This window comes from Arachis duranensis, chromosome 6 (genome assembly GCF_000817695.3).
Source record: "Arachis duranensis cultivar V14167 chromosome 6, aradu.V14167.gnm2.J7QH, whole genome shotgun sequence".
Taxonomy (NCBI): domain Eukaryota; kingdom Viridiplantae; phylum Streptophyta; class Magnoliopsida; order Fabales; family Fabaceae; genus Arachis; species Arachis duranensis.
Window position 1 is genome coordinate 12975219 of NC_029777.3, and position 22205 is coordinate 12997423.

Consider the following 22205-nt stretch of genomic DNA (forward strand, 5'->3'; position numbering starts at 1 on the left):
TAATTTTTTATATATATAAGTCTTGTTGAGTTAGAGAATAAAAAATTTAACTAAAAAAATAAAAAATATTTAAAAATAATCTTATTATAAATATATAATTATAAATATGGACAAAAAACACAATTAAGCTAAGAGAGGAAACAAGTTACATAAATAAGCCAAACTGAAAATAGCTTTACGAATCAGCCAAATCACGTTACTATGTAATTCGAACTAGCTGGATTGGAACTACATTAACATATAATTCGAACCAAGATAACTCAAATTATAAAGGAACACCTGATTAACCTAATTCGAACCTACGTGATTAGAACTACGAAGGAGCATAATTCGAACTGCCTTGGTTCGAATTACACACGTGAACGCTTCCCCAAGTAATTTGAATCTAGATGGTTCAAATTACTCACAATTTGTTCCAAATACTAATTCGAACGGGGCTGGTTCGAATTACATAGGTTTCGACTATATAAGGAGTTCGAATCATCCTCATTCGAACCACTATTCCATTCTCATGCCCCACAAAATCCCAGAGAAAACAACCCAGATTCGATCCGACAAAGACTCGAACAGAATACTCAGCCGATGGGGGACGATCCGGAAAGGCTATATCGGTTGGACGGAGTTGCTCATATAGCCGGGTTCATCAACGACGAGGTTAGTAGATAGAAAACTTTGTGCTAGCAGTTTATCTGAGTTAGTGGTTTTATATGCGGTTTTAGTGGCGGTTTATGTTATGGTTTATCGTAGTAGTATTGCGAGTGGTTTATTTTAGAGGTTTTGCATGCGGTTTAGTTGGTGGTTTATGTAAGTGGTATTGGAAGTGGTTTATTATGTGGTTTTGTGTGCGGTTTATGATAGTGAATTTGCATGTGGTTTTCGTAAGTGGATTTGCTTCCGGTTTATGTTAGCGGTTTAAGCATGTGGTTTTGTTGGCGGTTTAGGTTAGTAGTTTTTATTAGTGGTTTTTGTTAGTATTTTTGTATGCGGTTTTGTTGATGAATTATTTTTGCGGTTTATTTTGGTGGCATTGGAAGTGGTTTACTATGTGCCTTTGTAAGCAGTTTAGGATAGTGGTTTTGCATGTGTTCTTCATAAGTGGATTTGTATGTGGTTTATGTTAGCGGTTTAAGCATGTGGTTTTGCAACTGGTTTGTTATAATGGTTTCGCATGTAGATTGTGTTAGTGGTTTCCACAAGTGGTTTCTGGTGTTAGTTATTTTTGTCACTGGTTTTCTAAGTGGTTCTAATAATGCGGTCCATGTTATGCCCAGCCACAGTGATGCATCAAGAGCATGCGGCGGCAACAGGGCATGCGACTCGATGAGCGGTATGTTCCGTACTTGTAGATGGCCGGGTTATACCATCTAGCGAGACTGAACGATAGATGGTTCCGGTTAGATGAGCCCATTGTCAGTGCCTTCGTGGAGCGGTGGCGTCCTGAGACGCACACCTTCCATATGCCGTTCGGAGAGTGCACGATCACGCTTCAGAACGTGGCGTACCAGTTGGGGTTGCCAGTGGACGGGCGTTATGTCAGCAGTTGCCTTACAGATTTCCAGATATATATCCAGGGTGGCCGTCCAGCTTGGGTGTGGTTCCAGGAGTTGCTTGGAGTGATTCCTCCTCCGAGCTAGGTTTAGAAGTTCGCAGTAAACTGCACCTGGTTCTAGGAGGCTTTTGGAGAGTGCCCCGAGGGAGCTGATGAGGAGACTGTGTGGCGCTTTGCTCGTGCCTATATCATGATGTTGTTGGACACTCAGCTATTTGCCGATAAGACCGGCAACTGCATTCACATCAGATGGCTTCCCTACTTAAGCTAGGCTTGAGGAGATGGGTACCTACAGTTAGGGGTCTGCAGCACTATGTCCACAACGAATACTCAATCCGGTTCGCCCACTCACACATCGCCGGGTCTTCAGACCATAAAATATCAAACCGTAATCGAACTCGACCTCGGTCTTAGCGTACGCCGCATTGACAAATAGCCTCCTTGCGTCTTTGCCCTTGAAGGTTAGGGAGAAATTTGCCGCTACATGTCGAATGCAGAATACCCGGTATGCAGATGGAGGCAACCAGCCTCCATCGGGAGCCTCAAGCGCGGCCTTGATGCTGTTATGCCTGTCCGACATAACCAGCAAACTCGGCTTCGGTGTCACATGCTGATGCAGGTGGGATAGAAAGAAGGACCAGGACTCAGTATTCTCATCCTCGACTAATGCGAATGCAACAGAGAGTATGTTGGAGTTCCCGTCCTGTGCAATCGCGACAAGCAACATTCCCCCATACTTGCCATACAGATGGGTGCCGTCAATACTAACCAGGGGCTTGCAATGACGGAATGCCTCGATACACGGTGGAAACGTCCAGAATAGTCTGTGAAAATAAGCTTGAGACTCGTCCAGCTGTCCACCAACTCGAACAGGGCTAGTCCTAAGGACTGCAACAGTACCAGGCATCATCAACTGGACTCCTAACACCCACCTAGGGAGCTCGTTGTATGATTCATCCTAGTCACCATAGATGAGGGCAACAGCCTTCTGCTTCACCAACCAGACCCTCCTATACGTCGGCCTAAACCCAAAATGTGCGGCCGTGGCATTTAGGAGCACCTTGATGCTGACGGATGCATCAGCCCTAACCATTGGCCTAATGAATGCGGATATCATATGATAATCCAAACTCCTGTGGTCGCTGGAGATGGAGGTGGCGAGACACGTATGCGGTCCATTGTACCGTTTGACCTCCCAAAGGCCCTTGCACTGTCGGAGACTCAGCCGAATCAACCATGTGCACCCATTCCCGAACTCAGAACACTTGCCCACATACCGGCGATAGTCAGACTCCACTACCTTGTACTGTACCCCTCGACGGATGCTGTAAGTCTTCACACTTAACAGGGCCTCATCTTTATCCTAAAATTGCTGACCAACCTGGAACTCTGTCAGACCTACAGACCCTTCAGCATCTCTAGCGCCAAATCCAGCAGGCTGCCCAGGAACCCCCTCCTGCCTCATGGCATCCAAGTCCAAAGAGGAAAAATATGGAGGGTATTGCTGTATGCCAGAGCTAGAACCACCTCCTGCCCCAGCAGGCTCACTCGCTCCAATATCATCGCCACTGTCATCAGCAATCATATCCGGCTCGACGTCATCGTCCTCTGGATCATCATACAATCCATTTCTAACCCCAGCCGGTTCAACACACTGTAAAGAGGTCGGCAAAAATTTTCCTATTCCGACCTCATCGCCTACATTGCCGTTGAGATCAACAGCGAACGAAGGGGAGGCGACAGGTTGGACGGGTGGCTCGTACGCAGGGACGGAGGAAGAAGCAACGGCAGGTCTGGAGCTAGAACCGGCTACCGTGGCTAAAGTAGTGGTATTTCGGTTCGAACCCCCGAGCTAGATACCACATCAACCAACTTTGCCAACAGTTCTGGTGTCCTCACTTTAGAAACTGTCGGCGACAATGAAACATGACGTGTAAGTCCTCATCACTCCCGATCGTGAAACAATCATACTTCACGGTTTCTTGGAGCACCGTGATTGGAATGTGATAGAAAAATTTCTTAACCCGTTTCACACCTTCCATACCAACTTTCAGCAATACAGAGCTAACAAGGTCATCGTCGTAGGCCTCACGATAATACAGAGAGGATCCTTATCAGTGAACTTCATACCGGAACGAGTTTTTCTCTTAATCGATCCTCTATGGTGAACCAACACTACAAAACTCTCCTCACTAGCTATATTACACCCTCTAATGAGAGCAACTCACGATCACACCATATATATACAGGTCTGGTCCTCACTAATTCGAACCAGCCTAGTTCGAAATACGATTTGTGTAATTTGAATTAACTCACTTCGAATTACGTTGAATAGCGTGCATGGAGGTAATTCGAACCTGACTGGTTCGAATTACCTGGGGAAGCTTGCTAATGTAATTCGAACTCACCTAGTTTGAATTATGTGTGCTTATAGTTCGAACCATATAGAATCGAATTACTGAGCATTTCGTTCTTATATAATTCGAGTTGAGTAGGTTCGAATTATATAGAAATGTAATTCGAATTCAGCTGGTTTGAATTACATAGAGATGTCCTTTGGTTGATTGATGAAGCAATTTTCAACTTGGCTAATTCACGTAAATTTTGGCTTCCCTTGGCTTATTTCTGTTTTTTGTCCTATAAATATTATATATATAAAACTATAAATTTTAAATTTAAAAATAATTTTAAACTATTATCTACTTAATATTACTACAAAATAAAATATGAATAAGAAAGATTAGAGGAGAGAGTCATGAGGTAACATATATATTAGAGAGTCTAAAGAATAAAAAAATGTATATCAATCCTATATCAGGCACTATTACATACATACATATAATACATATTATTTATTTAGTTTTCTTAAAATAAAACTAAAAAATAATATTTTTATGTATTATATATAATATTTTGAATAAACTATATTTAGACAAATATTTGAAAAAAATTATATTACATAATTACATTTTTCACAAAAATAGTTAGTTAAATATTGAATATAATAATTTAATTATTTATCAAGTAATATAAAATAAAATTTAATTATTTTATATTTTTATGTTGCAGTTTAAAATATCATTTTAATATATTTTTTAATATTATAGAAAGCATAATAATTAATTTTAATGAATAAAAAATACTCATATATTTTGTATTTATATATTTTATATTTAATCATTTAAGAATAAAAGATTTTGTTACCATTTAAAGTATTGTGTATTAAAGTATTGTCATTTAAAACATTTATTTATGTATTAAGATATTCTGTATTTATTAGAGTTCATCAATACTCTTCTTTCATATTAGCCTTTGATTTTCATCTAATTAAATCTAATGGATAATTTTTTAATATTTTAAAAAAGTTTTGCATAATAATTAATTTTATTAAATAAAAAATACTCATATATTTTGTATTTATATATTTTATATTTAATTATTTAAATAAAAAATTATGTGACCACTTAAAATATTGTGTATTAAAATATTGTCATTTAGAGCATTTAATTATATATTAAGATATTTTATATTTATTAAAGTCCATCAATACTCTTCTTTTATATTAATCTTTTATTTTTATCTAATATAATCTAATAATCTATATAAATGTGATATATTTAATAAACACATAATTATTATGTTTATTTTAGATATACCCTAATTCATAAAGTAACGTGTACTTAAGATCAATGTAGGATATGGTAAGTGTATATTAAACTTTTAATAAGGTGTAACATTTCATAAATTTAATGGGAGATTAAGGTAAAATTATTATATTGATTTACATTGAATTGTATTCCTTGTAACGTTTCATAATTTTAATGGGAGGTTTCATGATAATTTTTGTTATTTCTTTTTATTTTATTATTATTATTATTGTTATTATTTTTTGTAGTTGAAGAAAGAAAAGTAGAAGTCTAAAAATGAATTTAAAGCCACCAAATCCTATGTGGCATCATGATAGAAACTAAAGAGGTTAAAAATGATTGTAGAAACTATCTTTAATTCTGTTTTAATATATAGATAATAGATAAAATATCACGTATACACAAAAAAGTCAAATACTAATAATCAATTATTAATTTATTATGTACAAAAATATATTTAATATTTTATAAATATTTTTATTATACTACTACAAACATATTTAATTATTAGTTTATTACAGATTTATTTACTATGATAAATTTGATATTATTCTCAATTTTTCATAACTAATATATATATATATGGTGATTTATATATTTAATCATTAATTTTTTACTGTATACGTAGCACTTTTAAAATAATTTGTAAATAAAAATGTAGGGAGTAAGCCAACATACAGTTTAATGATTAAAGCATTTTGAGTATTTTATTTGAGTTGGGAGCTTTTCATGTTTAATTCTCTAATATCTCTTGTGTTAATATATTTCATGAAAAAAAAAATATTTGAAGGAGTATGGATAATGGGTTATATACCTAACAAGTTTTCAAGAATTTTTTTACGTAAATTTTTGTATAATTTTTTTTGTCAATAAATATCAAATTTTAGATTTTTAAGTCATAAAAATTATAATATAATACCATCAACTTATCATACCATTTTTTAAAAATATTTAAACTAATAGAAAGAGCCACATCAGTATCTATAACATAGAGAAAGTCAAAAGATATCAAATATTTTCTTCTAAGCCCATATATATATATATATATATAGGACAGTTATAATATACAGATGTAAATTTGTATAAAGTTAAAGAGATTCTTACATATTTGCATCCGTTATAATATAAATATTTAAACTAATTCATAAAATATTTGCATCCGTGCTTACATGTGGCAGTGGTACAATATACATATATTAGAAGTCTATATAACGTTATGGTTCTGGATTGACGCATGAGATGATATCATTAAAACGTAACTTGGATTGTTTCAGGACATCAAAGCATAAGAGATGTCGTTAATTAATGTAGAACTAACTCAATCCTCATTTATTTGGTAACTTAACGGAGTTAAGAAATAAATTTGATGTTGATCTTTGGAAAAATAAGTTTAATTTGAAAAGATGGAAGCTTCCTCTATGGGGAAAGAATTTTCGGACGTTTACGGTCTAGAAAACATTTAGAATTAATGAAAAGTGTAGTTTTCGATTCATAAATTCTTTTAAATGGAAAAAAACAAATTACTAACAACTAAGAATTCTGGTTTGTGATTTCTTATTTTTCATATTTTTTTTAATAATAAAAGTTTTCATACTTAAAATTCACTTTCTATAATATTATTTTATAAATATTTTAAAAATCTATATATTTTGTACCACAGAACTTGATTGATCTTTTTTTTCTTCCTAAAAAAGTTATTTTACAACAATATTAATTTACTTGAATATTTTTCTTTTCAAAATAAAAGAATTGAGTTTGGATATGTAATAGTGAGATAAAGATTAGAGGTGGTGGTGGTGTTGAATTGGAGTGAGGTGGGAGTTGGGGTTTAAGGTTAAAGTTAAAATTGAGAAGCTCATCAAAATTAAATTTGTTCAATACCAAACTTTGGTCATAAAAAAGGAATACAGTTGTGTGTAGCCAAGACACGTGTTCAATGATGAGAGGAATTGAAGTGATTAATTTTTATTATAGGAAAAGTTGATAAAAATATTTTTTTTAAAATATAATTAAATTTTTATAATATATTTTTAATATAAAAATCTTTATAAAAAAATATTTTTAATATCTTCATTTAAGTAGGTTCCTTGTTATAAATTTATAATGTACTTACGTAATTAAATTACTAACCTTCCTAGTTTGTTAAGGGGCATGGATAATGGATTTATCTGCTGCCACTTGTTTAGTTTAATGCAATACCTATAACTAGGCTTTTACCACACGTCAATATTAGTAGTCAGTTGTTAAATAGAGATGAATGTTTTATCAAATTGTAAAGATTTCTATATTTAAGTTAAAAGAAGTGGTTTTTGAGGGTTTAGTAGTGCAGAAAATAATCTTATGTTATTCTTATTTAGGTAAAAAAGTTTGAAATTTCATTATTATTAATAAAATACACAACTAAAAAACTAAAAAAAATTACACTTAACATGAAAAAAAAAAGAGAAAAAATCAATTCCCTGTATAATTAAACTAGCTATATCCTCATAAAAGCATGCATGTTGCTACTTTTTGACACCTGCAACTAGAAAGCTAATAATATAGGAAAAGATAAAAAGTCATATGAATAAATATACACTTTGTCATATATAAAACAAAAGGTATGATTTGGGAAGAGAAGAAGGCATTTTGAGAATTTAGAATGAAGAAGAAGAGAAAGCAGGGTGGAAGGAGCAGAGATTGTTGCACTACAAGAGTGGAAAAGAGCAAAGAGCAGCAGCAACATGCAGAGAAAAAGAAAGAAAGAGACCCTAAGACGAGTAACACTTTCATTACTTTCTTTTTAACTTAACTACATGTTTCTCAACAAATTCAATATGTCAATGTGATTAGAAATCAATCGAATAAAATTTAGTGTGTTAATTAAAAGTTATTAATCTTCTAGTATTTTTGTGCTCTTTATAAAACTGTTACCCATGGAGTATTAACATATATTTTTGTTATAAAATATAGTATAGTAAGTTCTATTATACCAATATTTAAAATAACTAAGGTCAGGAGCGGAGTTTAGTTGAGATATGGGAAGTCATGGCTTCCCAAATTTTTGTTAAAAAGATTAGTAATACTTTTTCAAAAAATAAAAAATATCTCAGTTAGTTTAAATACTTTATTATGATTTAAAATATCAAAGTTTAATTTTCATCTCTTGCTTTTATTATATAATAGTTTTTAGTTTTAAACATTTAAAACATGTTGGATTTGGACTGAAATGAGTGTATTCGCATTTCGCAACTCTCTATTCAATAAGCAACACTCCTTCTACCTTTGAGTTCAAGTATAAAAAATTAAGTATTTTTTTATTTATATAAACTAATATTATTTTATATTTTACTGTTTATTTAATTTAATTTTTTATATGATAAAAATTATTAAAATATTCATAAATATTGATATTATTGTATTTGTATAAATTGATAAAAAAATTTAATGATATTATAAATTTTAATATTTTTCTTTCTAATTTTTTTTTACATATTTTACATGATATATATTCAAATTTTTATATAAAATAATTATGAAAATTCAAAGAATTGATGTATTTTTTAAGAGGAATGCTAATATTCAAGAAGGAGAACATATAACTTTTACAATATTAACACATGTAGATAGTTCTTCTACTTTAATGAATCACGAAGAAAGTGAGATACAATCTTCAAAAGTTCAAAGAATTGCATCTGATGAGTTTGACCTTAATTCTTTGGAACGAGACCCTAAAAAACGGTTTTAAATTTGGTAATAATATCACCCAAATCAGAAAGATGAGGTTAGACGAACTTATCTTAAATAAGATCCATATCAAAAATATCTTGATAATTATTTTCTATTTGCCCCCAAAATTTTGTTTCAAACTTTCGCACTGACTAAGGTATCTACATTGGTATTTAGTATGTACAAAAAAATACAAAAATTAACTTGATTAATCTGATTTATAAATGGCTATAATCATTAAAAGATTTTTTTCATTTTCCAACTAGGTTCCTCCATGTCTTCATCGGCAGAGATTGGTTAATGGATGACTAATGATGGCATTGCCTATAATAACAACTGTACTGAGTCTTAGGCTTTTTAGAGTTTAGCTTATTGGTTCCCGCATGAAAATAAAGCTGCTTCCTTTCTCTTTATTTTTTCATCACCATGATCATTATGTGATGCTAAACACACAAGATTATATTCATTCATTTATGATTTTATATCCTCCTAAACCATCAATCAAAACAAGAAATTGTCTATGGTGGGTAAAGTTATATTTGATTTTTTAGGGTCCAAGTGCCAATATTCTAAATGTGTGGCTATCCTTAGTGTCGTACTGATGGTTATGCTTGTGTGATGTTTGGTCCTGAAATTTTGATAATATTGAACCGGATTTGGTTTATTAACTAAAAGAACCATGATTTTTTAATGCTAAAAGAAATCATGATTTTGATAATATTAGCTACAGAAGATTTTATAAGCTTAATAATAATAATAAGCACAGAAGATTTTAAGGGGTGTTCGTTTGAGAACAATTATTCTAATTTTGAAAAGTCTAAAGAAAAATGTCTACAAGATTAAAATTTTAAAATAATTACTATTTTTATTTATTAAAATAAAAAATTTAAATAAAAAATAATTTGTGAAAAAAATATCGAAGTGAATGATATTTTAATGAAAATATTATTTTAAAGGAATAAAATTTGAGGTGAACTAATATTTTTTTTGCTTTAAATTTGTTTTTTTGGAAAATAATTACCATGACTTGTCAACTTAGGTTCAATCACTATAAACAGTCTTAAAAGAATTCATCAAAAGTGTTTGTGCTTAACATTTATTTAGTAAAATTCAAATCTTTACAAGTAACACACAAACCTTTAGTTAATCACTTAATTGCATTGGATTACTGAAACACTTTAAAAAATCTACCTGAATATATACGAGAATTTTATCCAAGCTTATACTTTGATACAAAATAAAATTTTAATAATTTTTTTTTATGCGGTATCATATTGATTTAATGAGTAATAATGATAAGAACATACACTAGATTTTGTATATACTCACTTAAAACTGGCCACTTATATATTAACCAAATGATTGAAGTGGCTTCTAATCCATTCTAGGATATGTACATTATGCATGTTATCGTTCTTACAGCAGCCATTTTCCATATATAACATGTTGACGATGATATAGGCATATAGCACTTTGGAGATGGTTATATTGTTGGTAAATTAATGAACAGTGACAGTGAAAATAACAACTGAAGGTTGTGGTAGACTTAGAGAATGGGGGTTGAATCTATGTCTTCTTTTTTGTAATTGTTATAACTCTTTTAAACAAAACTTTCAATTCTGATTCTGTTTGTACTCAGCAGCGAAAATTTATGAGATAATTTATTTTTGTCTCATGAATATCAAAAAAACAGAACACAGCAGAGAAGAGAAAAGCTAACACAGCATATATCCTGGTTCGGTTGCTTTGTGCTATGCAACCTAGTCCAGTCTCCTCCACAATAATGGAGGAATTTCCACTATAGTTAAAAGTATTACATACACCAATTTCACACTCAAGTTCTAACCTAACTTGACATTGGCTATGCTAACACCTAACTATTCACTCTTAGTGCTAACCCAACTAAGAAAGGGATACCAAACAGGTACAAGATACAAGACACTTAACTAACCTAAAGAAATCAGAAAATAACTCTAGACTTTTCTCTCAAGTGTATCACTCAACCTTTTTCCACTCATGGCTTTTACTTGAGCTTTCTCACAATGCCTTTTCTCACAAGAAATTACAGAAAGATAAACATAGAAAAGTACATTACAATCAGTAAAACATGAAGGAGATTGAATTCATCAACAGCCTTTGTGCTATGCGAAAACCAGATTAGCAAGCTCTGATTCAGTTCTTCATACTGGCGAAATGCACATTTGGTTTGGTTACACTGTCCAGTTAGTTGAACTTTCTCAAAGAACACTTCTCAGAACAAAACTTCAATACTCTAGTTTTCTCTCCTTACTTTCTGAATGAACATCAAGCTTCTTTTATCTCCTTGCCAGTTCCTTGGTCCTTCTTCCAAGGTCAACACCTTGAGTCTTGAGCTTCACCAACCCACAGATTCACTTTTTCTCCTTAATCCCCAAATTAGAAACTCTGCCTCTGACTTCTTCATCTTGACCGAAAGTCATAAAACAGCAGCCATAGAAATCTTCCAATAGTCAACTTAATCTTACCCCTTGAAAATCAACTTGGTTCCCAAGTCATGTTTAAGACCGTGGATACACAGCAGGGAAGAGCAGAAACTATCTTTTCTTTGTATCCTATTTTGGATAGAGCAGAGAGTTGGGAAGAAGAGATGAAGATCTGATGCATGCAAGAGAAAATGGATTACCTTTAACCTAAGCTTGATTTGGTTTGAACTCGGTGATTTAAAACCTGCTTTTCAAGCTTTATCTTTTTCTTTCTTGCTTCTTTGGTGATAAGCTTATGAAAGAAGCTTTCTCTTTCTCTTTCTTACTTTTCTGAAACTCTGATTTGACTTAGACACAAGAGAGGGGAACGTTGCTTTGGTGGGAGCAAGATGGAGGGAATAGATTTTCTGAAATCAGATCGGGCTTGGATCCGGGTAGTGATATGCTTGGCCCGTTTTGATTTCTTTGGCTTCTTTCTTTGCTTTTCTTTGGGCTCTTAATTTTGCTTTCAGCCCAACATCCTTGCTGATTGCTTTTCATTTAATTTGGGCTATTGAATTTTGGCTTGCAATAATAAACAATTAGTAATAAGTAATTATAATTAATCAACACTAATTATTTATTTTACCCAAAAATAATGTTTGTCGTCACTTAATTAATTTAGTAAATTTCTAAACTCAAGAATCTCCCCCTTGATGACAAACATAATTTAAGCAATAATCAAAAGGAAATTAATTTGAGTAAGTTTGAAAACTCCCTTTGATTTTTGTCATTTGCTCTTGTGTTGCTCCCCTTTCTTATTCAAGATTAGCTCCCCCTGGATTCATGCTTTCCTCTTTGTTCCTGTTTTACATTACACTTAAAGAGAGTACAGTGAAGAGCTATACACATCAAATAGGCAACACCATATAATCAGCCCAATCATTAAGCTGGTATCAGCAGCAAAAGCATCATGTGAAATCAAGTTTTAATGCAGCAAAGCCAAAAAAACTTGTCCTAACACATTTTACCATCTCATTGTCCTAATCCCCCTTTTGTTATCAAGGGCAAACAACAAGCAAGATCAACAAAAGCAACATATTGAACCTGCAGAAAAGAGTTAGACTATAGTCCCAAGTACTAACTGAACTAACAAAAGTGCAACAATATTTAGACTTATTACAGTCATTCAAGATTAAAACAGTTCAAAAGTAGCTAAAGAAATAGAATTCATGAGACAAAAAGAGAGCAGCAGCAGCAGTTTTCATGAGACAAATCTTAGGCATCAGAATCATTTCCCTTCGAATCAGCTTCCTCGTCAACATCAGTGGCAGGGTCTTCATCCTTTTGAAGGTTATCAATGAAGGTCATGAACACAGCCATTCTATCCCTTGATTTCTTTAGGAAATTCTCATGTTTGCTAGCTAATTTTCTTTGCTCTTTGCTCATCGCAATCATGTGATTTGTTGGGAAACAAACTTCTGAACAACATCTTTAACCATATTTAGCAAAACAAATTTCTTTCCAGTAGAGATGGATGTACCCTCAGTGGAGAGAGACGGAGAATCCTCATGAACAAAGTCATCATCTTCATCATCTAAGACCACCCTTTCAGATCGAGTAGGTCCTTTGTTCTGTTTCACTGAACCACCCCCTTTTAGGTATGAATGTCTATTTTCATATTCCTCATTGGTCAAGTCAACACCAAAATACTCAAATATGCAAGTTAGAAACATGCCATAAGGTAGTGCTTTGTCCTTTTCACTCCTAACAGAGTCAAATTTATATCTAACCATCAAGTATGCAAATGAAATTTCAGTTTTGGTGAGAAGGGCATATAAAACAAGAGTATCAGTGTAGGAAACCCTTTGATATGAGCCGCTTTGAGGCAGAATAATGTGGTTGACCATTAGGTGCAAATGAGCACGCTCATATCCTAGGGCTTTGTGAGTGGGTGTAATACCATCAATTAAAGAAACATGTTCACAAATGTGAGCCAATGCATCATGAAAAGAAATTCCAACTCCTTCATCCCACTTAACCGAAGTGTAAGCATAAGGCCCAACATCAGTATACTTCAAAGCATCACTGATAGTTTCATTATTTAAAACTATGTCTCGGCCCTTTTACATACGAATGAGCAGTGCCTTCATGATAAGTCATGTTTGCATAAAATTCTTTGACCAATATGGGATAACAGGCTTTTTGATGTCAAAAAGATGATTCCAGTCCAGAAAAATCAAGTTATCAACAAATGGAAAACCTTTTCTTTTCAAAGATGGCAAATCAGCGAGAAAAGATGGATATAGGGTGCGATACTTGATAACCCCATCATAAAAGTCATTATTCATGGCAGATTTGAATCTATAGGGGTTATAGTTTGAGTGAGAGGTCAAAAAGTGAGCTTTGTGATCAAAAGGTCCAATGTCTGGTTCTTTAACATTTTTGAGAGGGACTCGAGTGTTACCTTGTTGAGAGCGCACAAGAACCGACCTGGATTTGGGTTGTGTTGGTTCGGGAACATGTTCCTCAATCGCCAGACGTTTGCCCTTGGAGGAGCTAGGCTTCGCAGAACCAGGTTTTGAGGAGCCTGGCTTGGAAGTTGTGGCCTTCGGTGGTGGTGTCGAATTGGCAGGGGCAGGTACCTTGGTGTGGTCTTGGTTCATGCCATTGAAGCAGAGCGAGGAGGAGAGGTAGGAGGAGAAGGTGAAGGAGTGAAAGTGGGGTCTTGAGATCGAGTTGATGGTCTAGGAAGCTTATGAATCTTTTCACGCGGTGCTCTTTTAGCAATAACTTTCTTCCCCATTTGGTTAGATTTAGGCTTTTGAGGGAAGAGAAGCAATGGAGTGAGAGGGAAGAAACCGAAGGGTTTGAGGAGAAGTTATGGAGGAAAGAGAGGGAGTGTTGGTAACCGTACTCAAAAGTGGATTCCAAAACCATGCAACTGCATCACCTTTTGAAATGACATGAAAAGACCTGACCTCATAAAAGAAAGATTTTATTTGATTTAAAAATAAAACAGAAAATTAATTTTAAATTTTGAAAAACCAAAAAAATCAAACTGAAAACCTTTTTGGATAAAAAACATTAAATGAAAAATCCTTTTCAAAAAAAATTAAGCACACAGCCCACCACCAACAACAAAAAAGTGTAACATTCATATATGGGCCTAGAGATGGTTGGATTTAAGGAAACACATTGGACCACTCTAGATCTGATTTTGGGGTTGACCCAAATTAACTTTCACTTGAAACAAGCCAAGAACACGCTGAATTGAAGGAAACATTCATCACCTGCCCAGAATTGTCTCATACCTATTTATGAGACAAAAAGCTCCAGCAAATACATCAGCATTTTTCAAATAAGGAATCATAACTCAAAATTCCTAGATAAGTCCTAAGCATGCAGAATCTATCCTCAGCTAATGGTTTTGTGAAAATATTTGCTAATTGCTCTTCAGATTTAACAAATTGAATACTAATATCCCCCTTTTGGACATGTTCTCTTGTTGAGTGAAATTTCACTTCAATATGTTTAGTCCTAGAGTGCAAAAGTGGATTTTTAGAAATATTGATGGCACTCATATTATCACACATTAAGGGAATATTTTCAGCATTTAATTTGTAATCAGCAATCTGTATTTTTAACCATAAAAGTTGAGAACAACAAGAAGAAGCAGCTATATACTTAGCCTCTGCAGTGGATAAAGCCACTGTTGATTGCTTCTTACTTGTCCAAATATTTAAGGACTTTCCAAGAAAACAGCATAGGCCTGAAGTGCTCCTTCTATCAACTCTATCACCAGCAAAATCTGCATCACAATAACCAATTACAGAAAAATCATCAATCTTAGGATACCAAAGACCAAAATTGGATGTGCCATGAACATATCTAATGATCCTTTTAATTGCTGAAAGATGTGACTCTTTAGGTTTGGATTGGAACCTAGAACACAATCCAACACTTTGCACAATGTCGGGTCTAGAGGATGTTAAGTACATAAGAGAACCAATCATTCCTCTATACCTAGTCTCATCTACATCTTTTTCAGTTTCTTCCTTATCTAATTTAGAGTTTGGGTGCATGGGAGTTCCCATGGATTTGGCATTTTTCATACCAAATTTCTTAACTAATTCCTTGGCATACTTCTCTTGATGAATGAAAATACCATTTTTAGTTTGTTTAATTTGTAGCCCAAGGAAAAAATTAAGTTCACCCATTATACTCATGTCAAATTCACTTGTCATGAGTTTTTCAAATTCAGAACAAAGGGATTTATTTGCTGATCCAAAAATAATGTCATCAACATATATTTGGACTAGAATAAAAGAATCATTAGAATTTTTGATAAATAGAGTTGTGCCTGTGGTGCCTCTTTGAAAACTATTTTTCAAAAGAAAAGAGCTAAGTCTCTCATACCAAGCTCTAGGAGCTTGTCTTAAACCATAGAGAGCTTTAGATAATTTGAAAACATGATCAGAATGCTCTTTATTTTCAAAACCAGGTGGCTGCTCCACATACACTTTTCTATCTATCACACCATTTAAAAATGCACATTTCACATCTATTTGATATAATTTAAAACCACAAAATGCAGCATAGGCTAAGAGAAGTCTTATGGCTTCCATCCGGGCAACAGGGGCAAATGATTCATCAAAGTCTATTCCTTCTTCTTGGTCATATCCTTGTGCCACAAGCCTTGCCTTGTTTCTTGCAATGTTGTCATCTTCCCCTAACTTGTTCCGAAATATTCACTTGGTGCCGGTCACTTTCTTTCCACTCGGCCTTGGAACCAAAGTCCACACTTGGTTCTTTTCAAACTCAAGAACCTCATCCTCCATTGCTTTAACCCAAGAAGGGTCACTGAGGGCTTCCTTGACATTTTGAGGCTCTATTTGTGAGAGAATGGCAATGTTTGATCCTTCATTTGCCTTTCTAGTGGATGACCGAGTTCTAACCCCTTGTGAGACGACTTCAATGACAAATTCCTCTGGATAATTCTTCAAGAATCTCCATTCATGAGGTCTAGTGGACTTAGAGGTAGATTCAGTTACCAAGGGATTTTGGGTGCTACTGTCTTCAGGATCTCCCTCAGATTCATGAGACAAAATGGAATTGTCTCTCGAATTTTTCGCAACTGTAGTTTCTGGATTAGGTTGAGCAGAATTTTCATTTTCTTGATTTTGCCCTGTTTCAACTTCCTTTTGAACTTGATTTTCTGCATCACAATCTTCTAAAAAGCTTTGCACCAAGTTAGTATCACAAAATGTAACATGTATGGACTCCTCAATAATCCTAGCATCTTGATGATAAACCCTATATGCTTTACTAGTTGTGGAATATCCTACAAACAAACACTCATAAGCCTTTGGATCAAATTTACCCAAATTATCCTTGTTATTTAAAACAAAACATTTGCATCAAAAAATGTGTAAGTAGTCTAAGTTTAGTGGATAGCCTTTCCAAAGTTCATAAGGGGTTTTCTTCAAAAATTTCCTTATGATTGTTCTATTCAAAATGTGGCAAGCCGTGTTAACTGCTTCAGCCCAAAGGAATTTTGGAACATTACTCTCACAAAGCATAGCTCTTGTCATCTCTTGTATGCTTCTATTTCTTCTTTCCACAACACCATTTTGTTGTGGTGTTCTTGGACAAGAGAAGTTGTGAGATATTCCAAATTCCTCACAAAAGAATTCAAATAAAATTTTCAAATTCAGTTCCATGATCACTCCTTATAGAGGAGATTTTTAAATCCTTTTCATTTTGAATTTTCTTGCAAAAAGGTTCAAAGGCCGAAAAGGCTTCATTTTTGTGTGTAATACATAAAACCCAACCAAACCTAGCATAGTCATCCACAATTACTAAACCATAATGTTTACCACCTAGGCTTTGAGTTCTTGTTGGACCAAATAAATCAATGTGTAGCAACTCAAGTGGTCTTTTAGTAGAGATGTCTTTCTTTGGTTTAAAAGAGCTTTTTGTTTGTTTTCCCATTTGGCAAGCATCACAAGTGATGTCTTTGTCAAACTTTATCAGCGGAAGACCTCTTACTAATTCTTTCTTCACAAGTTTGTTTATTTGAAACATACTTGCATGGCCCAATCTCTTGTGCCATAACCACTTTTTAGATTCTTTAGAATAAAGACAAGCTACATTTTGATCCTTTAATTCATCAAGAGTAAGTCCATACATATTATTAAAACACTTGGCAACAACCATTATTTTATTTGTCTTTTCATTTACAACACATCATTCAGATCTTTTGAAAGTCACTAAATATCCTAAATCACACAGCTGACTTATACTCAAAAGATTATGTTTCAAACCACATACCAAAAGTACATCATCAATGAAAGTAGATTGCTCATTACCTACTTTTCCAACAGCAATGATTTTACTTTTACCATCATCTCCAAAGGTCACAAAACCTCCATCATACTTGTTTAGTTTGATGAAGTAGGTTGACCTTCCAGTCATGTGCCTTGAACATCCACTATCCATGTACCACATGTCCTTTTTGTTCTTGGATGTTAGGCAAATTTGCATGAAGAGTTTCAAGTAGCCTTAGGTATCCAAATTAATTTGGATCCTTTGAAGTTAATCCATCTTGGTTGCCCAAGTGCATTGAAATCACAAACAACATTGTAAACTTTGTTTCCTACAACTCTATTTTCAATGAAGCATTGTGCATATGAGTGACCAAATTTCTTGCAATTAACACAATAATTTTTTGATGTGTGTTGATGAAATTGAGGTGAGTTATATTGCTTGAAGTGATTAAATGGTTGAAATTTTTTGGTTTTTGGAGGAGATGGATTTCTTTTTACAAACTGATTTTTGTTATAATTATTCCTCTTTGCAAAAATATTTTCACCAGAATTTTTGAAACTCTTTGGATTTTTCGAAAATGAGGTTTTGTTGTAGAAAATTGGTTTCTTGAAAGCAGCTTCATTTTTCGAAATGTAACCCAAACTTGGCCTGTTTGAAGTAGGTTCGGTTCTTGGTGAAGGTTCAGTTTCGCTTGTGTGAACTTCATCAAATTTCTCCTCAAGTGTGGAAACATACCCAATACCAGATTTGATAGATGTGTTTTTTGTATTTGATGAAGAAGCCACAAACTTTATAGAGGAAATATTTGAAACTGCATCTTCCTTGGCTATGTAGCCTAAACCAGATTTTTCAAACAATGGTCTTTGACTTGCAAGTAATTTATCCAAGTTACTTGAACCTTGAGCAAATTTTGCTAAGTCACCATTTAGCCTTTTAATCATATCATTTAATCTTTTATCTTTAGCAATTAACTCATGAGAAGGATCCATGATGTGCTTTCCTTTTAATTTTTCAAGTTCAAATTTTAGAAATCTGTTTTCTTCAACAATGTCCAAAGCACATTCAGTTTTCTTTACTTTTTCTTTCAAAACATCATTTTCAGCTCTTAACACATCTCTTTCAGATCTGCACTCATTGTATTTATTTAGCAGTTTTGATGTATTTAAAGTGAGATCATCAATAATAGCATGTAAATCATCTATGGTTAAATCATAGTAATTTACCTCATCAAGATTGTTGTTTCCAGCCATGAAACAATCTTTGTCTTCACCTTCAGATTCTTCATCTTCATTTGAGTCATTTTCAAGATCCTCCCAAGCTTCCATGAGTACTCTCTTCCTTTTCTTCTTTCCTTTGTCCTCCTTCTTAAGCTTTGGACAGTTTAGCTTAAAGTGTCCAGCCTCCTTGCAGTGATGGCACGTCACCTTGCTTAGGTCGAACTTGTGGTCCTTTGAACTTGAGCCCTTGTATTTGGCCTTGTTCTTCATCATCCTTCTAAATCTCCTAGCAAAAAATAAAATCTCATCATCTGAAATACCATCACTAGACTCACTCTCTTTCGGTTCTATTTGAGACATGAGGGCTATTCCCTTTTTCTTTGAGTCTGTGTTTGTGTGTGTGGCTTCATAGGCAAGGATTTTTCCTCTCAGCTCATCATAGGTTATGGGACTTATGTTGTTGCTCTCGGTTAGGGCAGTAGGAGTGTTTTTCTATTCTTTTGTGAGGCTTCTAAGGAGTTTTCTTATCAAGGTTTGTTCTGTATAGTTTGTACCCATAGCATCAAGGTTGTTGATTATGATTGAAAATCTCAAATGCTTCATCAATGCTTTCTCCATCCTTCATGCTGAACATCTCGTACTCTTTTCGCAGCATATCAATCCTCGTTTCTTTGACTTGTTTAGTGTCTTCGTGTATAACCTGGAGTTTTTCCCAGATTTCTTTGGCTGTCTTACATCTAGACACCTTCCGGTACTCTTCAAAGCTGATAGCACAGTGAAAAAAGTTGATTGCTTTAGCATTAAGCTCTATCTTCTTCTTGTCATCTTCGTTCCACTCAGCTTCTTCTTTTGGAGTCACCACTCCATCAGCACTTGTTTTTGTTGGGATCTTGAGACCGCTCACAACAATTTTCCATATGTTGTAGTCAATGGATTGGATGAAGATCCTTATCCTTTCTTTCCAGTAGGAATAGTTCTTCCCGTTGAAGAAAGGTGGCCGATTGTTTGATTGGCCTTCAGTAAGGGTGTAGGCAATTGTGGTTGTGCCCAAGTTGTTTGCCATTGGATCTTTGCTCCAAGCGGTTAAGCTTGATTCTTGAGACCTTAGCTCTTGATACCAATTGAAGGTTGTGGTAGGCTTAGAGAAGGGGGGTTGAATATATGCCTTCCTTTTTGTAGTTGTTATAACCCTTTTAAACAAAACTTTCAATTCTGATTCTGTTTGTACTCAACAGCGAAAATTTATGAGACAATTTATTTTTGTCTCATGAATATCCGAAAAACAGAACACAGCAGAGAAGAGAAAAGCTAACACCAGCATATATCCTGGTTCGGTTGTCTTGTGCTATGCAACCTACGTCCAGTCTCCTCCACAACAATGGAGGAATTTTCACTATAGTTAAAAGTATTACATACACCAATTTCACACTCAAGTTCTAACCTAACTTGACATTGGCTATGCTAGCACCCAATTATTCACTCTTAGTGCTAACCCAACTAAGAAAAGGATACCAAACAGGTACAAGATACAAGACACTTAACCAACCTAAAGAAATCAGAAAATAACTTTAGGCTTTTCTCTCAAGTGTATCACTTAGCCTTTTTCCACTCATGGCTTTTACTTGAGCTTTCTCACAATGCCTTTTCTCACAAGAAATTACAGAAAGATAAACATAAAAAAAGTACATTACAATCAGTAAAACATGAAGGAGATTGAATTCATCAACAACCTTTGTGCTATGCGAAAACCAGATTAGCAAGCCTCTGATTCAGTTCTTCATACTGGCGGAATGCACCTTTGGTTTGGTTACACTGTCCAGTTAGTTGAACTTTCTCAAAGAACACTTCTCAGAACAAAATCTCAATACTCTAGTTTTCTCTCCTTACTTTCTGAATGAACAACAAGCTTCTTTTATCTCCTTGCCAGTTCCTTGGTCCTTCTTCCAAGGTCAACACCTTGAGCCTTGAGCTTCACCAATCCATAGATTCACTTTTTCTCCTTAATCTTCAGATTAGAAACTCTGCCTCTGACTTCTTCATCTTGACCGAAAGCCATAAAATAGCAACCATAGAAATCTTCCAATGGTCAACTTAATCTTACCCCTTGAAAACTAACTTGGTCCCCAAGTCATGTTTAAGACCGTGGATACACAGCAGGGAAGAGCAAAAACTATCTTTCTTTTGTATCCCATTTCGGATAGAGCAGAGAGTTGGGAAGAAGAGATGAAGATCTGATGCATGTAAGAGGAAATGGATTACCTTTAACCTAAGCTTGATTTGGTTTGAACTGGGTGATTTGAAATCTGCCTTTCAAGCTTTATCTTTCTCTTTCTTGCTTCTTTGGTGATAAGCTTATGAAAGAAGCTTTCTCTTTCTCTTTCTTACTTTTCTGAAATTCTGATTTGATTTAGACACAAGAGAGGGGAACGTTACTTTGGTTGGAGAAAGATGGAGGGAATAGCTTTTCTGAAATCAAATCGGGCTTTGATCGGGTAGTGATATGCTTGGCCGGTTTTGATTTCTTTGGCTTCTTTCTTTGCTTTTCTTTGGGCTCTTAATTTTGCTTTCAGCCCAACATCCTGGCTGATTGCTTTTCATTTAATTTGGGCTATTGAATTTTGCCCTGCAACAATAAACAATTAGTAATAAGTAATTATAATTAATCAACACTAATTATTTATTTTGTCCAAAAATAATATTTGTCATCACTTAATTTCTAAACTCAACAACAACTAAAATTTGTTATAGTTTCAACAATCATATTTTTTTTTAAAAGTGGTATCCGTTTTAGAGAATTGTTATTGAGTTAATAACAATTCTTTTTTATGGTATAATTGAACTCCTCATAATGTATTTCTTGGTATTTATTCTTATAGGTAAAATGACTCTATGATACATAGATAGAGAATACGACACTATACGAGACATGCCGACACACATTTAGGTGTGTCTAAGAGCGTCTAGTAAAAACTTTAAGGATTAATCTGTTATCTTTTTGATACTTGCTTAAGCAGATTAGTAAATTAACCACTAAACTAACCCAATTTGATCAATGTTAGGGAATCATTGCATTCTCTTTTCTTTTATAATAACAACCTTTGATAACTACAATACAACATTTGAATTTTGAAATTTATAAACTATTCAACATGCGGGTATTGATCACTTTATTATTCTTTATCTAAGCTCATTATGTTACTAACAAGCAACTGAAACAAATTTAAAAGGATTAAATATTAACATATATATGTCTCTATTGCATGGTGTTTTGGCTTATCGGTGTGGCTTAAATAATGTACAAAAAGTTTTTTTG

The 22205-nt window shown here is 34.0% G+C and overlaps 2 protein-coding genes across 2 annotated transcripts in view; both read right to left on the reverse strand.

Annotated features, from left to right (window-relative positions):
• The window catches only part of LOC107492841 (RNA demethylase ALKBH10B), a 92051-nt gene that overhangs the window by 13636 nt on the left and 56210 nt on the right, over nucleotides 1–22205 (reverse strand). The window lies entirely within an intron of this gene.
• Nucleotides 2508–3591, reverse strand: LOC127748434 (uncharacterized). Its single transcript, XM_052262956.1, has 3 exons — nucleotides 3481–3591; nucleotides 2931–3401; nucleotides 2508–2882 (listed from the first exon to the last, which is right to left on the reverse strand). The coding sequence occupies exons 1-3, from the start codon at nucleotides 3589–3591 to the stop codon at nucleotides 2508–2510; spliced, it is 957 nt and encodes a 318-aa protein (XP_052118916.1).

Excerpts from the sequence above, each read along its gene's own strand:
- LOC127748434 (XM_052262956.1), bottom strand. The coding sequence starts at position 3,591 with ATGGAAGGTGTGAAACGGGTTAAGAAATTTTTCTATCACATTCCAATC. Across the intron at positions 3,402-3,480 it reads GGAGTGATGAGGACTTACAC|CTCGGGGGTTCGAACCGAAA; the intron begins GTCATGTTTCAT and ends TGTGGTATCTAG. Across the intron at positions 2,883-2,930 it reads TAGGTCTGACAGAGTTCCAG|ACTTACAGCATCCGTCGAGG; the intron begins GTTGGTCAGCAA and ends TTAAGTGTGAAG.